Source organism: Ambystoma mexicanum, chromosome 6p, assembly GCF_040938575.1.
Source record: "Ambystoma mexicanum isolate Mex_15411 chromosome 6p, UKY_AmexF1_1, whole genome shotgun sequence".
NCBI lineage: Eukaryota > Metazoa > Chordata > Amphibia > Caudata > Ambystomatidae > Ambystoma > Ambystoma mexicanum.
The window spans coordinates 1,199,675,831-1,199,700,806 of record NC_090935.1 but is presented as its reverse complement, the minus strand read 5'-3'; the positions used below and the strand labels follow the sequence as shown (position 1 = coordinate 1,199,700,806).

General features: G+C 49.7%; 1 protein-coding gene across 2 annotated transcripts in view; it reads right to left on the bottom strand.

Moving 5' to 3' along the window:
• GOLM1 (golgi membrane protein 1) overlaps nucleotides 1-24,976 on the bottom strand; it is a 499,462-nt gene that overhangs the window by 193,366 nt on the left and 281,120 nt on the right. For both annotated transcript variants that reach the window (XM_069625846.1, XM_069625847.1), the window contains one exon: nucleotides 3,186-3,240. In XM_069625846.1, coding sequence (XP_069481947.1) covers nucleotides 3,186-3,240 — 55 coding nt within the window. The remainder of the gene's footprint in view (nucleotides 1-3,185; nucleotides 3,241-24,976) is intronic.

Sequence of the window (24,976 nt, the reverse complement as noted above, 5' to 3'; positions counted from 1 at the left end):
AAGTTGTCCTCTTCGGAGCTCCACTGTAGCACAGAAAACAGGGTTAGGACAGAGGTGGTCGCTTCACTGTGTTGCAAGGGTCTGCAAACATCTCTGGTAGTCTTCTTCGGTTACTTCAGCTTCCAGTGGTCGACTTGCTTTTCACACCAGTAGACCTCACCTTTTATACAGTTCCAGCACACTGCTCTGCAATCTCTCTCAGCATTTTACAGAAAGGGGCGTTTGCCTGTCCAATAAGGACAGCCAGACCCCCCGTGGGAGCTGCTCCTATTCAGGCACTCTGGCAGGCAAAGGACAGGCGGGTGAAACACTTCCTTCCCTGCTTCCTGCCAGAATGGTAGAAGGGCTAAAAAAGAACAACCACGCTAGTAAGGGTGAAAAAAGGGAGGCCCCAAGTTGGCACTCGAATACGAAGAAAAGACAGAATGAGTGGAAAATGGCTCCACTCATTCAGGATTTAAAGAAGAAGGTCCAGAGGTCTAGCAGAAAGTGCTGGCGGTCTCACTAGGAGAGCGGACAAAGCACAAAAGTTATAAATCTCTCGAACAGAGACAAATCAGGAAGAAGAGGGGTAGAGACATTAGTGAAGCAGGTGGAGAGAAGTGAATGTCTGGGAATATAACAGAGGGAAGGCACGCCATGTATGCTACATGTCTGTTGGACCAGAGTGATGACAGAAGGAGATACAAGCACATGGTGAGGTAGTAAGGAGGTAACAGGAGTTTAGGTGAAAGAGAATTGCAAGACTCTTCACAGCCGTATAAAAAATAGGGGCATAGAGGATGGTCAGCAAGCAACACGATCATTACAAAGGTGTAAGGAGAGTAAGCATGCAAGGAATCCTTGAAACACCCCTAGAACAGAGCTAGAAGAAACCTCCCTCCTTCCAGGCTTTGCAGTTAAAATCCATCTGGTAGCCTTGGGGCATAAGCTGGTCCCTCCACTAAGCTTCTCTCCTGCAGTCTTTCTAATATGTTTTGTTGTTTTTGATAGGGACTGAATCTTGAAGAATAGGTTTAGGAACATTTGCTTTAGGCCAATTCCCAGAACATTTTGTGATGTTATCTTAGAGTAGACAGGAAGCTAAAAGAGCCAAGGTTAGGGGTTGGGATCTTTTGCTGGCCATCTCCTTTGGTACTTTAGGTAGCCGATTAGAATCTAAAGGAGAGAGGAGAACTTATAAGATTTGGTTAGGAACGTTATCATTTGAGACTGAACTGCTTACGGTGTTAGCCACTGGAAAAAAAACTCACTTTTTGTTGTGCTCTCCTATGCCCCAGTATTAATATGGGATAAACCCCTGTTTGGGTACAGCTTTGCCCCTAGAACCTATAGGCATTAATCAAATTCCTATTCACTGCAAGTGTAACATTAAACAGTTTGTTTGAACACAACCAGTCAGTGTCGCATGCCATTGTTCAGTCTTACCATAATACCCAGAATGGAGCAGCTCGACATCGGATACACCCAAGGAAATTCAACGGCATTTAGCGTGCCCTGCGCTCACGCCATTGGCAGTGGGTGGAATTCAAAGATTTGTGTATGGTACACAGCAAGCCTTCCACAAATCTGGAACCCCCGTTTCTTTTGGATCAGTTCCATCATTAAACTCCAGCACAGATTTTACACTCCTCTTGCAGAGGGTTTTTAACAGTGCCAAGAACCCACAGAACCAGACTGGGTAATTGGGCCTACTCTGAGGCAAGGTAATGGAACAGCCTACCCGCTCCCACCAAGACAAGTAGAGCACTCTAAAGCTCAAGAAAAAGCTAAAAACATAATACTTCTTTCCAAATAAATGCCTTTACTATGAGTAACCTCTTCAGTGCCAGGATACTGCTCCAGCATCAACAGTGTGTGCTCAAGGAAAGTTTAGAACATAACATAAGACAGCACTATTTTTAATATATTGTTGGCAACTAAACTAGCCTTTTGTCTATTTTTGTAACTACTTGTTATTTTATAAATCGTGCACTCAATGTGGTCTTTTTATATTACTTGTGTGATGTTCTGAGGGTCAAAGATCAAGGAATATTCATCAGAGAAATGGTATAACCCTCCACTACGTTGAGGGATTTGGTCAACAGGCATTCCTGCATGAAATGACGGCACTGCACTCAGCACTTGGAAGCAGGCAAAACTATTGCTGGCCTACTCCAGACATAAGAGAGCAGCAGGAACAATGGTGTGGAGTGGTTGCTTGGCTGAGCCTGGTCAATCTGCCCACTTTGAAGTTCTATACAGTGAGAGGAGTGTCTGATAGATTAATCTTCTCACGCAGATCTGACAACCAATGCTCTACTGCCAGCAGACAAAGCAGTTTCTCAATGTAAAAAACTGTAGTGGTGTTGTGGAGAGGGAGGAACTTTCCACCAGTAGCAATGAATGGATAACCTTTATGGCTAGAAATAGATCTTTCAACAGAGGTCAGTGGCAAGCATGAACAGGTATTCTCCACATGGAATGATTTGGATTGCCAAGAGGCATTATAGAGAACATAGGTCTGACCAGATGCTGTGCCCAGCACTGCTTAAACATTAGAACAACGATGTGATTGAGGTCATGCACGACTTTGCTTCATTCAACTTTACACTGAGATTGAACAATTCAGACTTTGTTTGCTGGTCGAAGGCCTCTTGATTCTGAGGGGACGACAAGGAACAAAGTGAGGCAGATCTGATCTTAATCAAAAAATGTGACCTGTAGTGCCCTTCCAAAAAAATGACGATTGTTCTTCTCAGTTTGAACCCCAGGTTCAATGTGTTCTTCAACATGGCCCTTGACCCCAAAATCAACTATTAAGCAACATGGAAGTTGTGATGAGCAGCTTGTTCTCAGCAAGAAGAAAACGCGTGGGAAAATATTTATTGCTCGAGTCCTTTGCATCACTAGAACATTATGAGGGACACATACTACACTAATCATCTACTAGTATTTGAGATGCTGGACATTGATTCTATTTGCCAACCTGAACAAATGAAATAGTGTGTCCAAAAAGGGGTAGAAAACAATTCATATACTTTAACGCAGACTTTATACAAAAACACATTACAGGTACTAGTTGGCCAGAAGGGATGGGTGAAGAGGGTGTGCAACACCAACGATGGAGCTACTGGTAGTAACAAGATTGCGACAAAACAAAGTGTTTGCAAATGTGTTCTTAAATCTAAAACATCCTACCTTACCTTGCAACTGGGCGATTAGTTGGTCTTTAAACGTGAGGTTCTTCACAAGCATTGCCTTTGTGAAAAAAACAGAAAAAAATAAAATTCAGGATCCCTGAGAGTATTTTGATGAACAACCTTCATGCTTTAAGGATTTAACTCACATGACAATCAATCACATTTTCACCAGTATTAATGGGGTCCCTGCAAACAATTATATAGGTCATAAACTAGGCATCTGCTCTATAGCAATAGGTGTAGATCACCCTAGTGGCATAAATTGTTTCAATTAGGGCTTCTAGGGTTTATTCCATGACCAAGAAAAGAGTTAAATCCAATGAGGGGATCAGAAGGACAATAACAATATGCATTCAAAAGAATTACATTTACATTTTTGCTATACCCTTTCATTGTGGATATAGAAAACCAGCCTGTTTTTTTAGTCTGTGCGAAAGCAATCGCTATGCTGAGTTTGGGAGATGTATTTATCTGAACAATGGAAGTACGTTTGAAATTCATCAGTACACAAATTGTGGTTTGCTTTTTTTCAAAGGGCCATAATAAGCAGTATAGGTAAAGAGGATCTCAACAATTAATATCAGTATGTTCTTCTTAGAGAAATTATAGGTTACTCACCGTAGTCACTCATGTACTCTTAGTCCCCTTTCATACATACTGCATGGGCATCCCTTCCAAAGGACAGGAGACAGAACCTTTTTCAACGGAAAAAACCTTCTCCTTTAAATTTAGACTTTAACTTTAGAGGCATGCGGGGGTGCGGCCATGGGAGCATGCACTGCCCTGACTCTGCCCTCTGGAGCCACACCTCAGTCGCCATAGACGCATCGACAATAGATTTAATATTGCCTAATGAAACCAGTATTATCAGGGGGGATAATGGTGGGATGTATGGAGGAAAGGGGACTAAGGGCTAAGAGTATGTTAGTCACTATGGTGAGTAACTTATAATTACTCTTGCATCCCGTCCCCTTTCCTCCATACTGCATGGGCGATAAATGAATGTAGCCCCAGGATGGAGAGGAGACCCTCCTTAAGCAAATAGATTCATGAGAACCACCTGTCCGAAAGCTGCATCAGATCTAGAGCCAGCATCCAGCATCCAAACAGCAGTGCTTGCAAAAAGCCGAGGGTGTGGCCCATGTTGCTGCCCTGCTTATGACTTGCCAACGGACATGGCGCTGGAATGCAACAGCCATTGCCTTGGCCCTGACTGCGTGGGCATGCATGTTTGCCGGAAGCGGCTTGTGCTGCCCATCGTATGCTACTTGGAAGCTTGGTAGCCTGGTCTTCCACCTCCAAAAGTGACAAAAACAGGGCGTCTGACTTGTGAAAGCCCTTGGTCCTGTCAAGGTAGAATTTCAGGGCACGCCAGACATCTAGGCAGTGTAGAACTCTCTGTGCGTCGTCCTAGGATCAGCAAAAAAACCTAGGAAGGACTATTTCCTCATTCAAATGGAAAGCAGACAGCACCTTAGGCAGAAATTCTTGGTGTGTCCGCAGGACTATTTTATCACACCTTAGGCAGAAATGCTTGGTGTGTCCGCAGGACTATTTTATCACACCTTAGGCAGAAATGCTTGGTGTGTCCGCAGGACTATTTTATCGCTGTGAACGGTAGTATATGGTTCTGTGGCGACCAGTACCTGGATTCTGCGAGCCGAGGTTTAGTTTAGTTTCTTTATTTGTACCGCAAGCCGAACCCTGGGGTAACCGGGCGCCGGAGACTTAGAGACAGTTACAGCATGGCAAAAATATACAATACAGACTGTGAAATAACAACAATAAGTGTAATAGACCGGGTTACAAGATGGTCGACAAGGTCATGCGGAGAAGTACATTAAGCAGAATTTTTGTTGGAAAGCCATGTTTTTGTATTGGCTCTAGAAGTCCAAAAGGAAGGTTCTGCTCTAAGGTTTAGTGGCATAGTGTTCCATAGTTTGGCAGCTAGAACAGGGAAGCTGGCGCCACCTGCTTTTTTTTTTTTTTTAGGAGAATCTGGGAACGGAAAGGCAATGTGAGTATGGCGTTCTAGTTGGTCTAGTTGATGTGTGATTGTGGAACTTGTCTGCCAGGTATTTGGGTGTGTCATTGGAGCGGCATTTATGGATGATGACGAGGGATCCGAGAGGGATTCTGTCTCGTACACGGAGCCAGTGAGCATCTTGGCTGATGCTGCAGTTGTGGGCATGTCGTGGGATGCTGAGGGCGGCTCGAAGGGCATTATTTTGAAGCACCTGTAGTTTGTTCAGGTTGCGTTCTGACGTGCCAAGAAAGAGGGTATTGCAGTAGTCCATTTTTGAGAGCACTAGCGCTCTGGCTAGTGTAATGAAGCTGGACGGAGATAGGAAAGGTTTGCAGGCGTTGATAAGCTTATTTGTATAAACTGTGGATGAGGCTGTGGCATTCACCTGTCTTTTGAGCTCGAGAGTAGAGTCTAGATAAACACCAAGGGTTTTAATTTCTTTGGCTACTGTGATTAGGTTACCATCTATGTTGATGGATACGTAACGGAGGTCTAGTTTGTTTAGCCGTGGTTGGGAGCCAACAAGAAGGAGCTCAGTTTTCTCATCTTTGAGGCATAGACCGTGCTCTGCCATCCAGGTTTGGATCTCCAAATATAGGTTGTGGATTCTGGTGGAGTCCTCATCGTAGCACCCGGATAGGGTGATGAGAACCTGGGTATCGTCAGCATAGTCTGTGTATGTGACACCCAGGTTATCTAGGCGGTCAAACAATAGCTTAGTGAAGATATTGTATAGGGTCGGCGAGACGCACGAGCCTTGAGGGACGCCGCAGGTGATGGCGACAGGGAGTGCTGAGGCCACTGGGGAGAAGACCCGGGTGGTTTGGTTGGCTAGGAAGGACTGGATCCAGGCAGTCGCCTGGTTAGAGAAGGCCGCTGAGGTCAGATGTTCCGTGAGGATCTGATGGTCGACGAGGTCGAAGGCTGCTGATAGATCTACCAGTAAGAGAATGGCTAGATTACCCTTGTCCTTTACCTCGTCCATCTGGATTTTTAGGTCCAGTAGGGCTGACTCTGTTCCGTGCCTTGTCCTGAAGCCAGATTGTCTGAGACCCAGGAGGTTGTTGTCTTCCAGGTGCTTCTGTATTTGCAGGTAGGCCACTCTGTCTAAGATCTTTAGGATGTAGGGAACGGTGGTGATTGGCCTGTAGTTGGTTGGGTTATTGGGGTCTAGATTAGTTTTTTTTAGTGGTGGCATGACCCAGGCCTCCTTGAGGCTGCTTGGCACTGAGCTTGATTTGAAGGATGCGTTGATAAGGGCTGTTACGAAGGGGGTCAGAATGTTGGCGCCTTCCTGGATGATAGGAGCTGGGCAAGAGTCCCCTTGGCATCTGGAGGGTTTGAGGCCCTTAATGATGCTTTCTACTTCTTTACTGGATACTGGTGAGAAGGGGGGGCAAGTGGGTGTTTTGGGAGTGGTGGATGGTTTGTTTTTTTGGATAGGCTAAGCTTTTTCTGTTCGATTTTGGATTGTAACATGGTGATTTTGTCTGCTAGGGCTTTTTGAATCCTTTCACACCAGTCTGCATCTTTAGTGCAGGTTTCTGCCAGTGTAGGGGGTGATTCGAGTTCCCTGAGAATATTGAAAAGCTCTTTTGTTTTGGATTTGGCGCTCTCAATTCAGTTGTCACATGTCTCTTTTTTGGCTTTGAGGATGGCAGTTTTGTAGGTGGTGGCTGCTATCGAGAGTTGTGTTTTGTTGGATAGGTTGGGCGTTTTTCTCCAGGTGGCTTCTGCGGCTCATTTGGAGTTTCGCAGGGTTTTTAGTTCTGGTGTGAACCATTTGTTCATGTGGGCTGCCGGTTTGGCTTTGGTGAGTTTGAGTGGAACAATGGTGTGTACTGCTGATTCTAACGTTTTGTTGTAGAGTTCAGCAAGTTTCTCTGCATCTAGGTTAACGTAGTTTGTGGGGGTGAGGATATTCTCTATAAGTGGGCAGAGGTTTTGTAAGGTAATGTTGCGGTTATTTCTGGTGAGGGTTTGGTGGATGATGGAGGTTGGAGTGTTTGGTTGTGATTTCCCTTGGATGGAGAAGGAAATGGCATGGTGGTCAGCCCATGCAGTTTGCTCGTTTTTTGTGATGGCCGTAGAACAGTTGAGATCCGCTAGCCAGTCCAGGGTCCTGCCTTTGTTGTGGGTAGGGTCTGTGATTCTGAGCTTGAACCCTATTTGGGAGATGGTACTTTCCAGGCAGAGCGCATTGGCATCGTTTGGGTCGCCGAGATCGAGGTTGTGGTCGCCAAGTAGGATAATTTGAGATCCTGTTTTGGTGTTGGTGGTCAAGAGGTCAGATATCTCTTCCTCAAATGTGGTGATGGGGTCTGGAGGTCTGTAGAGGAGGTGTAATAGTACGGTTTGTGTAGCAGAGAGTTGGAGCTTGGCTGACAGAAGTTCTGCAGACCAGAAGCTGGGCGGTGGAGTTAGTCTAAGGCCAAGGGATGTTTTGGCGATGAAGGCGGCTACTCCTCCTTTACCTATGTCCCGGTCTTTCCTTAGTATTGAATAACCTTCTGGGATGCCGAGGGATAGAGCTGGGCCTGCTGCTTGGTGCAGCGATAGCCAGGAAGTGCAGGTTTTTGGCAGAGATGAAGTCTGCGATATCTAGCGCTTCGGCGACCAGGGAGCGGGCATTGATGAGGGCGCCCTTGATCAGATTTCTGTCTTTCAATGTGCATGGGTTCCAAGGAGCGACGGAGCAGCAAATCGGCGGATCCAATCTATGGGGCGGAGGGCGCCGTTCGGCTGGTCAATATGTTGGGCCTCGAAAAAAAAACCATTATCGAGGTGTACGAGGGATGTTGGGTTGGCGGTGATTGTGGACGGGGTTTGTGACGGGTGGTGGTGTTGTGGTAGAGCAAGGCAAGTGTAGCTGTTAAGGTGAGAGTGGCTAAGTAGAAGTTTGCCATGGGTGGTCAGTGTGAGACCTGGATGTAGTTGGGTGAGGTTGACTAGATGGTAATAGAGTAGTTTGAGGTGGGGCGGGAGCCGACTAGGTTGGGATAGGCAGGAAGGCAAGTAGTTAAAATCAGAATAAGGTACAATGGGCAGGCACAGTGGTCAGCAGACTAAGGCACAATGGCTAGCAAGTAGGCACATTCAAAAGTGAGGCGCAGTGGTCAACTCAGAGAGGCAGTATAATGGGTGCAGCTGGTTAGCTAGTGCTGCAGGGTGAGCAGATTCGAATTTTTCTCAGGTAGTACAAAATAGCAGAAGTGCAAAGCATGACAGTGGGCAGAAACCAAACAGGCAGATTCGAGTCGTGCTCATATAGTACAAAATAATAGACTGTAAAACGTATAACTATGGCCAAATCAAGTTGGCTAGTACAGGGCAGGCAGATTCGAATTGTGCTCATATAGTACAAGATAGCCATCCATAGACAGATGTGCTGAGCTGAGCATGTATTACAAATACACATAAGCGTTCCTAGGTGGATGCACTGCTATGCAATGTTGCATTACAGCAAGAAAGGCAACAATATGGGGCGGAGGACCAAAGTCTATGATGCACAAGAGCCATCGCGAAGTGCAGCGCATGTGGGATTTATGGCAAGGTTGTGACTGGGAAAGAGACGGTGAGCTTACCGAGATGAGGCCAGGGTCCATGGGCCAGGCCCTGGATGCCTCCGGACAGGCTCCAGACAGGAAGCCTTGGTGTGTGGCCTTAGTGGGTGTGCCAGCTTGACACCTGCCGGCTACGGGATTGGCTGAAGAGCAGGCAGGGAGCCAATCAGGCCAGGTTCACACTGAAGTGGGCTGTGTGATCCGGCGAATGTAGGCAGGCGGCCATCTTGGAGTTGGTTGTAGCCTCGAGGAGGCTAATGGCGGCCAATACAAATAATCATCCTTAATGCAGCAACCGAAGCACGGTGCTGCACGGAGCACTGACAATGCAGCTGCCCTCGAATTGTGGGTAGTAAAGCAGATTTCGAATCTGATCGTGGCACCAGATGTGAAAGGTGGGGTATGGCGGTCCTGCCAAGGTAAAACAACCCTAGCCTCGCCTGGCGTGGAGGCAGCACTGCTCCTGCAGTGAGGGGGGTCCTAGGCCCATCGGAATCCGGACGAACTGATGAGGCCGAGTACTAAGGCCGTCCTAATGGTGACCAGCTCGATGTCCGCGGACACCATTGGCTCAAATGGTTTGTGCACCAAGGCGCCCAAGACTATGTTCAGGTCCCACACGGGGTGTGGCCTCTTGATGGGCGGGTAGAGCCTTGCGAGCCCCATCAAGTGTTTGACAATCGGATTGAAGGAGGCAAAGACCCCCCCTCCTCTGAGTTCCTGTAGGCCCCGATGGCTGCGAGGTAAGTGCGGCAGGTGTCAACCTTCACTCCGGAGTGGGCGAGGTCTGTCAAGAATGAGAGCACGTTGTCCAAAGTACATGCCAGGGGGTTGATTTCCTTGGAGTCTGCCCAGAGGCAGAACCTGGTTCATTTACTTTTATACTTGGCCCTGGTAGTCTTGCTCCTTGCACCCTGTATGGTCTCCAGATTAGCCTGGTAGAGGCTGAGGTGCCTTAGCATTACTTGCTCAGGAACCACACTGAAGGCTAGTTCCTGTGGTGCGGGGTGGATGACTCTGCCCCCCTGCTGAGACAGAAGATTCGCTGGGCCCATCGGGAGGTGAATCAGTGGTATCTCGAAGAGGCTGAGCAGCTCCGAGAACCATGGCCTGGCCAGCCACCATGGAGCTATTAGAATGATGCTGAGCTGGCGAGACTCCTTGATCTTGCAAATCACTCTGTGAATCAGCGGAGTTGGTGGGAAGGCGTAAGCTGTCATGCCGTTCCACTGAAACCGAAATGCGTCGCCCAGGGAGCAGGGGCCCTGTCCCTGCCAGGAGGCGAACTGAGGGCCCTTCTTGTTGTGCCAAGTGGCAAAGTGATACACCTGGGGGAGATTCCATCTGTTGAAGATCTCCTGAATAACAAGGCCGATTAGCTGCCACTCAGGCGTCTGCTCCCGAACTTGTTGAGCCTGTCCGCCTCCAGGTTGGTTTCCCCCAGAAGGTGGACTGCCGTGAGGTAGATGTCGTTTTCCAGGACCCACTCCCATATGCTGATTGCCAGTCTGCACAGTGGATGGGATCTGGTGTCTCCCAGCTTGTTGACATAGAACATGCTGGTCGAGTTGTCTGTCTGGATGAGGACAACCTTGCCCCTGAGAAGTGGAAGGAATGCTCGGAGCGCTAGCCAGATGGCTTTCAGCTTCAACCAATTGATGTGGTACTCCTGCTCCTGGCGTGTCCAGGTGCCGTGGATCGAGAGATTGTCCAGGGTGGCTCCACAGCCCTCAAGCGAGGAGTCCGTGGTGATGGTGACCTGTGGGATGTAAGGCTGGAAGGGCTTACCCGTCCGTAGGTTGCAGTCCCTGGACCACCATGTGAGGTCCGGGTGGAGAGATGGAGGAACGTTGATCAACTCGGATTGAGAGCCCCGCTCCTGGTTCCATGATACAGCGAAGTGCAGCTGTATCCTCCTCATCCTGAGTCTCGTGTGGGGGACGGCAAGTAGGACTGCTGCCAAGAGACCCAGGAAATGCTGGTACCACCAGGCTGAGGTCACTTCTCTGCTGAGGAAGTGCGTGGTGGCCCTCTTGATGGCAGAGATCTTGTCCTCCGACGGAAATACCTTCTCAGAGCATGTGTCCCAGATGAGGCCCAAGAAGGTCCGAGTCTGCGTGGCCTGCAGCTTGAGCGAGAAGCCCATATCGTGCAGTGTGTTCATAAGGGCATGGGAGAAGTGAACCGCTTGCAGAGATGTAGCCCTGACGAGCCAGTCGTCGAGGTATGTTTAGGTTTATGTTTATTGAATTTATTTAGCGCTTTACGCCAAAGCGCTTTACAGAGTAACAACAAGATACAAAATTTAAAGAAGCTTATATACAAACGTGAAAAACCAGAAGTACAGTATATGGAACAATTTACTCAAAGGGAGGGGAGGAGGAGGGAGAGGGGAGGAGGGGGAAGGTTGAGGGTATAAGAATCAGGTTCGATGCTAGCAGGGTTGGAGAAAGGGGGATGGGGGGGGGGGGGGGGGGGGAGTATCCCAGGTGGCCTCTTGCACCTCTAGGTAGCAGTGTCCAGTGAGGTCAGTGGGAAGAGGGGGGAGGAGGGGGGTGAGTGGGGGGTAGGGTTAGAGGTGGGGAGAGGGGGGTGAGGAGAGAGTCAGAGAGGGGAGTGGAGAAGAAGGGAAGAAGAAGGGATTTCAGGGAGGAGCGGAAGGATGAGTAGGTGGAGGAGGAGCGGATGGAGAGAGTTAGGGAGTTCCAGCGGAGGGGGGCCAAGAGTTGGAAGGAGCGGAAGCGTAAGGCGGCGCAAGGAGCAGGGGGTACAGTGAGAAGGTAGCGATCAGTGGACCAGAGAGAATGGGAGGGATGGTAAAATGAGAGGAGGGAAGAGAGATGGGGGGGGGGGGCAAAGTCATGGAGAGATTTGTAGACAAGACAGAGGAATTGAAATTTCAGTTGTGAGAGGAAGGGAAGCCAGCCGAGTTGAGAGAGCGAGGTAGAGATAGAGTCACGAGGACCAAGAAGACAGAGTACGGATGGAGGAGTGGTAGATGGATTTTAGGGGAGTCAGGTGAGAGGCAGGGAGACCAAAAAGAAGAGAGGAGCAGTAGAAAAGGCAGGAGAAAATAAGGGAGGAAATTAGGAGTTTAGAAGCGTGGAAGGTGAGGGAGGAGAGGATCTTGCGGATGTGGAACAGGTGGTGCCGACAGGCTCGAGAGGTTAGGGAGATATGGTTTGAAAAGGAAAGAGGAGTCAAGGTGGAGGCCAAGATTGCGGGCGTGGGGCGAGATTGGAAGGGGGAAAGTAGATGAAGGGGGGGGGGGTGGGGAGGTAGTGTTAGGGGGGAAGAAAAGTACTTCAGTCTTGTCAGTGTTGAGGGAAAGAAAGTGGGAAGACATCCAGTTTTTTATGGCTGTGAGGCAGGAAGAAAGTGTGGTGGAGGTCAGCAGTGAAGGAAGAGAAGGAGAGGAAGAGTTGGGTGTCATTGGCATAGAAGTGGTGAGAGATACCGAAGGAAGAGATGACAGGGGCGAGAAGGGAGGTATAGAGAGAAAAGAAAGGGTCCAAGTACAGAACCCTGAGGGACTCCGTAGCTCAGGGGGAAGCTGTCGGAGGTACGACCACCCCAGGAGACCGTGAAAGATCGGTTGGAGAGGTAGGAGGAGAGCCAGGAGAGGACAGTGCCTTTGAAGCCAAAGGAGGACAGGGTGCTCAGAAGTAAAGGGTGGTCAACAGTGTTGAAAGCTGCAGAGAGGTCAAGGAGGATTAGAAGTGAGGATTGTTTAGCGTAGCGTGCAGATAGGAGGGAGTTAATTACATAAGTTGGGGCAGTCTCAGTGGAGTGTTTAGGGCGGAACCCGGGGGGGGGGGGAGGAGGGAGTGGGAGGAGGCGAAAGTTGAGAGTTGAGTATGCTAGGCGCTCGAGGAGCTTAGAGATGAAGGGGAGAAGGGAGATTGGTCGGAAGTTGAAGGTGAGAAGAGTGTTAGCAGAGGGCTTTTTCAGAATAGGGATGATGGTGGCATGTTTGAAAGCTGAGGGAAAGTAGGCAGAGGAGGGACCGATGTTAAAGAAGGTGGTTAGGTAGGGGATGAGGGGGTAGACTTTGGGGATGAGGGAGGTGGGGATAGGATCAGAGTGGGCAGCGGTGGGGTGAGTTTTGGACAGGAGATGGGAGACGCAGGCTGGGGTGATAGGAGAGAAAGTGGACATAATAGCAGAGGTGGGAAGCGAGGGGGGTGAAGGGGAAAAGGAAGGAGAGGTGAGGATGGTCTGGCGAAGAGAGAGAATTTTGGAAAAGAAGAAGTTGGCAAAGTCAGAGGGAGAGAGGGGAGAGTTCATGGAAGGGTCGGAAGTAGGAGGGGAGAGAAGACGAGAGAGGGTCTGGAAGATGTAGCGGGGGTGAGAAGCTTGTGAGGGGAGGAGGTTAGAGTAGAAGAAGCGCTTGGCAGATGTGAGGAAGGAGTCGTAGAGAGTGATGAGAGAAGTATGAGGATTGGTTAGCCAGGGAAGGGGATTTGAGCCAGCGTCTTTAAAGGCGACGGAGGAGGCGACGCATTGACTGAAGGTGAAAGGAGAGCCAGGGTTGGGAAGGCTTGCGAGAGGGTGAGAAGGAAGTAAGAGGATAGACTTGGTCGAGACTGGAGGATATAAAGGAGGACAGCGAGGAAAGGGCGTCGTCAGCGGAGAGCGATGAGAAGTGAGGGGGGAGGGAGGAGGTACAGGCGTCGAGGAAGAGAGAAGGGTTGAAATTGCGAAGATCGCGACGTGAGAAGGAGGAAGATGAGGGAGTGGGGGAGGACAGAGTGGAGGAAGGAGGGGTGAGGGAGAAGGAGAGTAGGGCATGATCAGAGAGATAGTTGGGGAGGGACGAAACAGGGGAGGAAGAGTGAGATGAGAGGAAGATGAGATCGAGAGTGGAGCCAGAGGAGCGGGTGGGGGCGGTTGGAAGTGGAGAGAGGAGGTAGGAGTCGAGTAAGGAGGGGAGAGGGGAGGAATGAGATGAGGTAGAGAGAGGGAGGTTAAAGTCGCCAAGGACAGAGAGAGGAGTAGGGGAGGGAGAAATGAGGGAGAGAAGATGGTCAAGGTCTTCATAGAAGGAAGAGAGGGGGCCAGGGGGTCTATAAATGATTAAGAAGGCGATAGCGTGAGGGTGAGTAAAGGATTTATAGAGAAATTCAAAAGGAGGAGAAGGTGGGAAGAGGGATGGTGGGAGATAAGACATTTAGGGTGAAAGAGGAGGCCGACGCCGCCTCCACGACCAGAGGGGCGTGGGATGTGAGAGAAGGAGGAAGAAGAAGAAGGGGTGGAGAGAGATGCACGAACAGTGGAGTTGAAGGGGGGGATCCAGGTCTCAGTGATGCAGAGGAAGTGGAGGTTGAGTCGGAAGAATAGGTCAAGAGCCGCGGTGGCTTTATTGCAGATGGAACAGGCATTCCATAGGGCAATGTTATGGGTAGATGTTATGGGTAGATGTGGGTAGGTATGGGTAGATGTGGAGGCCCTGTGCTCTGAGGAGGCCAGCCACAGCATTCATGAGTCTGGTTAAGACCCTGGTGGCCAAGTTGAGGCCAAAAGGAAGGACGTTGTATTGGAAATGGTAGCCCATGATCCTGAACTGAAGGAAAGAACAATGGGGCTGCCAAATCGGGACGTGTAGATACGCGTCCTTCAGATCCAGGGAGCACATCCAGTCTCCCTTGCACAATGTCTCCACTATAAAAGCTGGCGTAACCATCTTGAATATTTGTAGAGGTAAGGAGAGGTTGAGGGTGGAAAGGTCCACAGTAACTCTCAGGCCCAACTGGTTCTTTTTCTGAATGGCGAAAATCCTGGAGTAAAAGCCCAAGCCTCGCTGGGAGGCTGGGACCTTCTCCATGGCCTGGCTCTCTACGAGCGACCGGATCTCCATCAGAAGAGTTGCTGTTCCAACTCGAGGGAGTGGAGGGGATGAGGGAGGAGAGGCTGGGATGGGTAGGCGGTACCCAGTGGATACTAGAGCGGATCCAGGGGTCAGTGAAATTCAGGCGCCAGCACTGTGCATGGAGAGCAAGCCCGCCCCCCACTGGAGACACGTGGACCCGGAGTGGCGTGTCATGCCTTCTTTCACCTCAGAGGCTGTTGCAGAGGAGGGGGACTGGAAAAATCCCTCACTCTCTTCCCCCCCCTTTTTGTTGCTTGCATCGATCTGGACTTGGCGACCGGTCGGTTTGACTGGACCTGCATTCCTGGAAGCCACAGAACCATCCGTACATACGTCCCTTGTCGGAGCGCTGCGGTCACCGGGTGTACAATTTGGGCGTGGTCTTTGTCAAAATGGATAAAGACTTGGCCGTTTGCAAGCAATTTTTCTTCTTGTCCAGCTCCTCGTCCGTGGTGGAGTAGAAGAGGCCTCCCGCCCCCTCGAACGGCAGGTCTAACATGCGTTCCTGGACATCAGGGTTGAATTTCGTTGCACAGAGCCAGGCTGTCCTCATGTCCGTGGTGATACATATGGCACGGCCAGAGGTGTCACTATGGGCCATGGTGGATTCCATGAGGTCCTGCGCCACCAGCTTGGCCTCGGCCAATCCCGCCTTGAAACGCAATTGGCTCTGCGTGGGGAGTTCTGGGAGGAAGTCCGTAATTTCCCGCCATAACCTCTGGTTAGCGGCAACCAGCATGGCATCAGCGTTGGCCTGATGAAGATGCAACGACATGCTGGAATACAGCTTCTAATACAGCTTCTAAGCCTCCAAGATCTTCTCCTCCTTGCCTAGCATCGTTGCAGAGGAGAAGGCAGAGGACGACTGCGGCTTGGAGTATAGTGATGCCACAGCGATCACCGAGGAGTGTGGCTGAGGATGGGCAGATAGCAAGAAAGTGCATCCCCCTCCAACTGCCTGTACTTGATATCCATGTGTCGATTGACTGGCTGAGCCGAGTGGGGCCTGAGCCAACCCTTTTTCGCCAGGGAGACTACATCGGTCTGCAGTGGAATTCCTGTTTCGGCAGACGGGTGTCTTCTGCAAGGACCCCTTCTGCCGGTTGCTCGACATCGGGTTGAGGTAGGCCCAAGCACTCCGCTAGCCCTGCAAGACGTTTGTGAAAGGCCTTGGCTGACAAGGGTGTATCAGGGTCCTCCTCCTCATCCGTATTCTGTGGGTCAGGAGGATCCTGCGTTGCTGGATGAGTAGCAGGACCGAGGGGCTGGGGTACAGGGACCGGAGCTGGAGGCTGCGTAGGAGGCTGGTACGGAACCGCTTGAGGAATCGGCTGGGGGACCGGATGTAGAGACTATGCCGTAGGCGCCGGCAGAGGAGCCAGAGGTGCTGGAAGCATTGGAGGGAGCACGTCCCCAATGTCATCCCTGAGGATAACCCTCTTCTGAGGGGACTTCATGAGCCGAGGAACCTCTCAAAGAACCGGTCTGCACGGGCCGGAGGAGTGGTAGGGGATATAGACAGGGTAGCGGGAGGCTGCTAGAGCCGATGCATACCCTGCCCATACGGACGCAGTGGGAACCTGCCCTGGGCAAATGGATAGGCTGTAGGCCACGTACCTGGTTGAGGCCAGTCCCACCTTGACACTCGTTTTTGCCGAACTCGTGGAATGGCGCCAGACAGGTGTTGATGTCTGGCACGGCAGCCATTTTGTCGAGCTGCCTGCCACGTGCCTGCGCCATGTTGCTCGGCACGCTGGGCCCAGCCTCCTCCAGGACTCTTTAGTGTGGATCGCGAGACCTGCCCTGCTCCTCGGGCTCAGACCCGGTAGTTGTGACACCCTCGACCCGGGGGTCGGTAGAGCTGCGTTTAGGCACCCCCTAGGACTTATTGCCAGTACGAGGGTGTAGCCCCTCGGACATAATTCTGGTACAAGGGCAGAGCCCCTCGGATGAAGATCCAGTACAAGAACCTTCCTGTCCCTCGGCACTGTCACTGGGAGGATCCAAGGATTCCTCGGCCTGTAGGCCAGTAGCTGAAGCAGCCTCGGTGCACATGCTGGTACAAGAACCTGAGCAGTCCCTCCCGCGTGGGCTAGTCCTTGGGAAGGAGTTTCCCTTGCGGGGTGCGATGAAAAATCCCTACCTTGGGTCTGGATCGATGTTTCACGAAGTCCTTGAGGTCCTCTGGAGGTGACTTCTGCAAGAGCTCCCTCCACCTGGCCAGTCTGTTCTTCAGAAGCCTCGATGACAGGGCGTTGCACGAGGTACAAGCTGGCCAACCGTGGTCTGGGCCAACGCAACTTAGGCAGAGGGAGTGGGTGTCTGAAGTTGGGAAGAGCCGGTCACAGGATGGACACCTGCTGAGCCCTGTGGAACTCAACATGCGCCGGGGAGGGGGCGACGCCTGAGGACCAAGTACCTGAATGATAAAAAGACAAAAGAGAAGAAGTATCTGCGCGTGGAATTACATGGCCAAAGCCAAACCCAGGAACGCTGGTGAATTCGGCCTGTTCCCGTCAACGCGGAAAAGGGGACGGAGGTGTGGCGCCGGAGGGTGGAGTCAGGGCAGTGCATGCTCCCAGGGCGCACCCTCGCTCGTCTCTGAGTTTAAAGGGGAGAAGGTTTTCTCTGGTGAAAAAGGTTGGAAGGGACGCTCAGGCAGTATGGAGGAAAGGGGACAGGACGTAAGAGTATATAGACAATCAAGGATGGAAATAAATATTCAATAACCTGGAGCAAGTGCTAAATCCAGACAATAACTAGGAGATACCTATAGGCCTGGAGTAGCTATTACCGCCAACTTCCATATGTGATACAAACTATACCATATTGTACATGGAATATGGCGGATTATGCAATGTGCCCCAATACTCCTTTACACACAGCTGGAGAAGCTAAGTTTTATTTATAGGCTACAGTAGCTAAATTAACCCCATCAATTGTAATCCCTGGATAATAATGCAACAAGTGCCACTGTACAGTGCTGGTTAGTAGTCCGCAGAAGTTGCCAAAAGCTTCTTACTGCCCCAGTCTACAACTATGGAACTAGAGGCTGGGACAGCAAGATTCTACTGAATGAATCCAGTGGAGTCCATCACGGATTACCTGTTGGGAATCTCCTCGTATGTGGCCAGGGAAAGTCAGCTACTACCTGATCCTGACCCAGTGGGTGGCATTATGAGGGAAGATCACATTGGAGGGGACAACAGCAAGGGAGATGTTATGACTTCACTGGATGAAACATAGTATTCCCCCCTGTTCCATGATGAAGACTCTCCAACACCCAGCACCTTAATGCCTATTGTCATAAAACTGTTCCCCCTTGTAGAAGAGATAAAGAAACCCTTTGTTTACTGTGTTAGTTCGGCCCCCACCTTTAGCCCAAACACCCATAACTCACACATTACCTTCTGCTTCTAATATGCCTAAATGTAAAAGTTCTTGGAAAAAACATTTGAGAGTTAAAAGCCCAATGAGGTTCATGGACTTCAACTTCCGTAATCACTTGGGTACTGAGACGAGGAGTATGAAAGAGTTTGTGCAGAATGACAGGTGCTCGAAATACAACATGCAGCCTAGTTGTTTTCCAAAGCCTACCTTACGTGAGAAATTTAAAGATGGTGACTGCACTAACAAAACTAGCAGTGTAGCAGAGGATGGTAAACTCCAGGCTAAGGGTTGCTAATGCGAGACACACAGAGAAGGTTACCAGGGCAGAAGGAGGGACGCCAGAGACTAGCAGGAAAAGCCATGGAGACACGAGGAGCTGTGCCAAAGGTCTTGGGTGTCGATCATCTTATAGAAGCAGCGTTCGTCTGTCCAGACTGAGAGAAGAAGCTACCGTCTGACTGCAGAGGTGCAAGCAACGACTGCAGAGGTGCACGCAACGCTGGAGAGACACCTGCTGACTCCAGGGTTGAAAGCAAATGAAGCAGCTGTTCCATGAAGGCATGGGCAAAGTCGGAGACGCTGGAAGAGACAGGTGAGTCTGCCCAAACCAGCTGGGGACCATGGGGCGTTACGACAAGCGCGCTAGCCCACATTTGATAAATATGAGATATTTAACAATGAAAAGAGCATAAGAATAATATTTCAATGCAGTCAAGACAAAGCATTAACGCAACACTCAATTAGAAGAATGTTTGTATGCAGAGAAGACAGTACCAAGAGAAACCCCAATCCAATACTGGTGCATGAGATGCCAGTGTGGGGGAGAGGTTTGAGCAAGTGCTACCATAGGCAAATATACAAAGTACCTCACGGTATAGGCCATGTTTGTATAACCGAGGACTGTGAATCAATTAAGAGAAGTCCTAGCATACATGCGCACCAGGCAGTTGAAGCTATGTAAAGATTCCTGGCAGGAGAGTATACCACGTAATTGAGCTTGAAGGAATTATAAAAGAAATCCTGGCAGGCGAGTATACTAGGTGGATATGATATAATTTGATATTAATAATGCGCCTTTACACAACTGTTTCTAGGTTCCACAAGGGAGGGCAATAGAGGGATGACAAGACAAACGATATTACTAAGCCTTGTGACATTCAGATCGAGCAAGTGCAGCGAGAAGTCTAGGGGATAGGGCGAGGGGAGAAATGCAGGGAAGGGTTACGAAGGGAAGTGCAGTCAGAGAAGCAGGGCTGTGAATAAGTGCGAGGACGGCAAAGGACTACATGGGTGCAGTCCCAGACCGGAAGTACTGAGTAGGCCAGACGGCAATGCATGTTGACTGGTCAGGAGAGGGGGTGTCAACTTATGAGACACTGAGGGCAGCCACACCACCACACATGACAAGCAGAGAGGTAGTTTAGCAGTGGAGAGGGAGGGAGCAAAAGAAGAGGAGAGGAAAGTCTTGAGCAGTTTCCGGAACTTCAGATGAGCCAGTTCAAGTCAGAGAGGGGCAAGGAGGCCATTCCAGAGGGACCTCTCTGCATAGCAGAGAGATCTAACCACCACTCTCTGTTTGGAGAAACATCTGACCTGAAGAAAGTTTGAGGTAGCTGAGTGGAGGGCTCAAGAATAAAGGTATTTAGGAAGAGAGTGTTGGCTATAGGGAGGGCCTCGGCCCCAGAAAGTCTTGTGGATGATACAGATGGTCGAACTTAATTCACGCGGCCACTGGGAGCCAGTAGAGAGATTTCAGAGCTGGAGAGATGCGGTCCCTGGGCTTTAGGCCAAGGACAAGTCTTATAGTCCTGTTCTGGATTAGTTGAAGAGGGTGATGAGTAGTGTTCGGCAGATTGAGAAAGATGCTGTTGCAGTAATCCAGTCTGGAGAGAACCAGCGCTAGGGAGACAGTGAGCTTCTGGGGGAAGGTGAGAAAAGGTAGGATACCTCTGAGGAGGTGCAGCTGGAAGTGGGCCTTCTTGGCAAGGTCTGTGATGTGTGGAGAGAAGGAGAGTGAGTCGAAGATGACGCCAAGGTTTTTTGCCTCACAGGAGGGTGAGGCGAGGAGGCTGTAAGGAAGGCATGGTATCAACAGTAAGACAGACAAGTGACCACAGTTCAAGGATGTTTATTGAACTTCAACAATGGTGTGATAAACTCCTATCTAACCCTACATCTACAGATGGGAGCAAGCTATGACCATCAAATAATAAGGGAGTCGTTTCTTACCTTTAACTCAATTTCTCTAGCGTTGGTATCTTTAATGGATTGACATGCTGTGAATATTCCCGGTCGTCAGGCTGGGAATCCCCGGTTACTTTAATTTAGTACTTTTCATATGGAAAAAAATTGACACCGAGTGTCCCATCAACATCGTTCTGGGTGCTTTTGGTCCCCAACAATAGGACGTTGAATGTATAGCTCCGCCACAGCAGCTTCCCCTCAGACTTGAACCACTGAAGCTGGAGGACAACGCCCTGTAGAGGATGTTTGCCTGGAGGGGAAGGCTGGAGCACGCATGTGAATCCATGAAAGATACCAAAGGTGGAGAAATGGAGTTACAGGTAATAAACTACTCCTTTCTCCAGCATTGGATCTTTCATGAATTCACATGCTGTGAATAGATTTTATAGCAGTATATAAGTCTGGAAGAGAAAAAAACAGGCAAACAAAGATTTGAAACCTTTGCACTTTTACGCTCATACCAGAAGTATACATAGGTAATTATAAAAAAAACTGGAAGCTGCGGGCCTTACCTTAATGCAACAGGATGGCATTGAAGGAGTGCTCGTCCCATTTGCACACCTTCAGCGTGCTGTTGTTGAAGGCAGTAGTACCTAGTGAATGTGTGACGCATTGCCCATGTTGCCGCCTGGCAAATGTCTTTGATGACCGACCAGAGAGCTGCCGAAGCTGCTGTGGCTCTAGTAGAACGTGCGCTGGCTGTAGTCTGCAGTGGCCTGTTGGCCTTTGCGTGGCAGAAGGATGTTGTCGAGGATAGCCACCTTACGATACCCTGTTTTGTGATGGCTTTCCTTTGGCTTTCTCTTTGTTCGAGGGCCCAAAAGTGATTAAGAGCTGTCTCGCTGCTCTAAAGGATTTTGCCCGCTCCAGGTAGTATTTCAACACCCTTTTTGCGTCTAAGGTGTGCAATGCTCTCTCTGCTGGGGAGTTGGTGTTCTGTAAAAGAATGTAGGCAAGGTGATAAAGTGAGGATTGGTGGAGAGGATTACTTTGTCCATTGCAAATCCGAGGTACGGAGGGTCCACCACTAAGGCCTGTAGTTCAGAGACTCGTTGTGAACAACACTTTCCAGGTCACAAACTAGAGGTGCACCGGAGAGAGGTTCAAAAGTGCGTTTCGTGAGGCTGGCTAGGACCAGATTTCAGCTGCACACTGGTGGAATTATTTTCTTCAGTGAAAAAAATGCGAAAAAAAACCCTTTGGCTGTGACCATCTGGTAGCTAGAAATCGCTGTAGCAGTCGCATGTGTATCCTGCAATTGGGTATTAGTGGAATGCAGGACGACATGGTCCCTAGATGTATTTAAGGACTGTGATTTGTTTTTGTTGAAAGAGCGTGCCAGGGTTATTAATCTATACACTGTCGGCTGAGGGTCTGATGAGGCCCTGTTCTGTGACATTTTGAGCGCCATGGAACACCAAACATTTCAATGGCACTACGCAAAATTTGGTGTAGTCGATTACAAATACCAATTGTTAAAGTAGAGTTTGTCTGTCTCCGCTAAATCGCAGTTTCTTGATGTGTTGGGGCTTGGACCAACCAGTCGTCTAGGTATGGGTAGGTACACGTGGTTGCCCTGTTTTCTGAGGAAAGCTGCAACTGGCGCTAGGCATTTGGTGAAAGTCCTGGGGGCTGATAGGAGACCGAATGGAAGGACTCAGAACTGGTAATGACTTTCCCCAACATTGAATCCGAGATACTGTCGATGTCTCGGATGTATTGCGATGTGAAAGTAGGCGTTTTACAGGTCTAAAGCCGCTAGATGTTTGTGAGGCTGTACCGCCTTTATGAGTTCTTGTAGTGTGACCATTTTGAACTTTTGTGTCTTGCTGTTTTTGTTGAATTTTCTTAAGTTCAGGATTGGACGCCACTTCCCATCTGGCTTTTTTACCACAAAGTATCTTGAGTAAACTCCTTTTCTATTGCCAGTTTTTTTAAACATTTGGCGCACTTCTTGTTGGAGAATTCGAAGGTGCAGATGTGACACCGTTACGGGAGGTAAGGGTATCTTTGTGCGTTTGAATATCAACAGATGACCGTGTTAGATGAAATCTAGCACACATCTGTCCTTTGTAATTGCTCACCACCTGTCGAAATTGAAGCGCCACATTTCCTCTCACTGGTGTGCCTTTGAGGCAGTACTTGCTGGGCTTTGTTCTGCCTACCTCTCTGCAAGGTGGCCCGAGCCGCATTTGCCTTGTGCTTGCCGATAATCCCTGCTGCATTGGGAGGACTTGTAGTTCATTCTATATCCCAGGAAGTAGAAGCCGGATCTTCTGTAGTTCTTGTGTCCCTTGTGGACGACAACCTGGTTTGACCGGAGTCTCCCCAAAAGGAACAAAAAGAAGACCTTCTGCCCTGTAAGTCGTTGCTTGCTCGAGTGGAATGTGGAAAAATATATTTTTTTTGTGTAAAGAGAATTTCTCAGTCAAGAGAAGAACTTGAGGCATCCCACCAGCTAGAAAGACGGTTGAAATCTGAGGAAAAGCTGCTTGGGCGGAGCTATACACTCAGCGTCCTATTGGTGGGGACCAAAAGCACCCACAACGACATTGATGGGACACTCAAGGTGTCAACGGTTTCCCACAGGAAAAGTACTAAATTAACATAACCAGGGAATCCCAGCCTGACGACGGTGAATATTCACAGGTGAATCCATGAAAGATCGAATGCTGGGGAATAACCAAGTTACTCACCGTAGTGACCACCTTACTCCTAGTCCATAGTCCCCTTTCCTCCATACTTATGGAACATTCCTCCGTGCTGCGGGACAGGACCAGAGCACTTTGTAAAAGCATCAAACTTTTTCAAAAATGTTGTCCTTCCTCTCTTTTTACGCGGGGTACCGCACACGGCTGTAACCCCGCCCACCTTAGCTCTGCCCAGCGCACCGCCCATCAGTCCTTTTCTATCGCCAGGTCAGAGACCTTTAAGCAATAATAGAGGAACCTTATTAGAGGGGACGGCGGGCGGGCGTATGGAGGAAAGGGGACTATGGACTAGGAGTAAGGTGGTCACTACGGTGAGTAACCTGGTTATAATTCCACGTCCCATCCCCTTTTCTCCATACTTATGGGAGATTCCCAAGCACTCCTCACAGGAACTACTGGTGGATGGAAACCCCCTACTGAAAAAGGTTCTTCAACACAGCCTGGCCAAACTGAGCATCGGATCTGGAGCTCAGGTCCAAAGAGTAGTGTTTACAAAAAGCCGATGGGGAGGACCTAGTAGCCGCTTTCGCGATGGTCTCCCAGGGGACATATTTTTGAAAGGCCACCGCAGCTGCCTTGCCCCGTACCAGGTATGCATGAATCCCTTTAGGAGGCTGGAGACCCTGAACAGTGTAAGTCTCCGTAATACAGGCAGCGATCCATCTGGAGATAGTCGCTTTAGAGGCCCGTTACCCTTGTGGATTACCAAAAGTCACCAATAGTTGAGAAGAACTCCTAAATTCAGATGTTCTGTCCAGATAGAATTTAAGAGCTCTTCTAACATCCAAACAATGCAAAACCCTCTACGCTTCTGAAGCTGGGTTTGGAAAGAAGACAGGCAGGGAGATTGACTGATTCAGATGGAAATCAGAAACCACCTTTGGTAGGAAAGCAGGATTTGTCCTTAGGACTACCTTATCTTTGTGGAAAACCAAAAAGGGATGCTCCACCGACAGAGCTTGGAGCTCACTCACGCGCCTTGCCAAAGTAACGGCAAAAGACACCTTCCACGAAAGGTGCTTAAGATCTACTGTGGCCATTGGTTCAAATGGCTTATGGCACAACGCCGTAAGGACCACATTTAGATCCCACGTCGGGTGCGGCTTGCGAACCGGAGGGTAAAGACGCGTTAGACCCACGAAGTGTCTCTTAATCACTGGATTTGACAGTGAATAAGAGTACTGGTCCGTGGATAGATAGGTGGCAACAGCCATAAATTCTGCATGACAGAACATGAATGCCCGACTCTACTAGGTGAGAAATGAAAGAAAGCACTGTGTCAATCGTAGCCACCCTGGGATCCAGCTGTTTGGCTAAACACCAGTGACAGAACCAAAGCCATTTGCTTCTGTACTGAGACCTTGTGGAGGGTTTCCTGGCTGCCTGGATAATGCGCATGGTGTCAGCCGACAGATTGAGATGCTCTAAAGATCTGAACTTAGGCACCATGCTGCCAAGCTGAACAATTGCGGGGAGGGATGCCACAGCTGCCGATCCCTCTGGTGAAGCAGATCGGGAACCAACGGGAGCCTGATCGGGCACACACCGACAGGTGTTGAAGCTCTGAAAACCAGAACCTGGCCGGCCACCACGGAGTTATGAGCAGAAGAGAACAGTTCACAGTGTTCCTCAGCTTGCAAATCGTCTGATGAATCAGAGGCAGAGGCGGGAAAGCATAGGCCCTCATGTTGTGCCAAGGAATCTCGAGCGCATCCCCCAGAGAGGAGGTTCCCAGCCCGTTTCTGGAGGCATAAAGAGGAAGTTAGTTTGCCGATGTTGGGAAGAGATCCACATCCGGAGTGCCCCAACACAGGAATATCTGCGAGAGGACCTCCGCTTTCAATTCCCACTCACAGCTGACCATTGTCCGTCGACTGACGGCATCCGCCGTGACATTCAGCTGGCCCAGGATGTGTACTGCTACCAGCCAGATGCCATGCTGAACCGCCCATTCCCAAATCTGAATGGTCAGATCCACAAGAGGAGGGGAC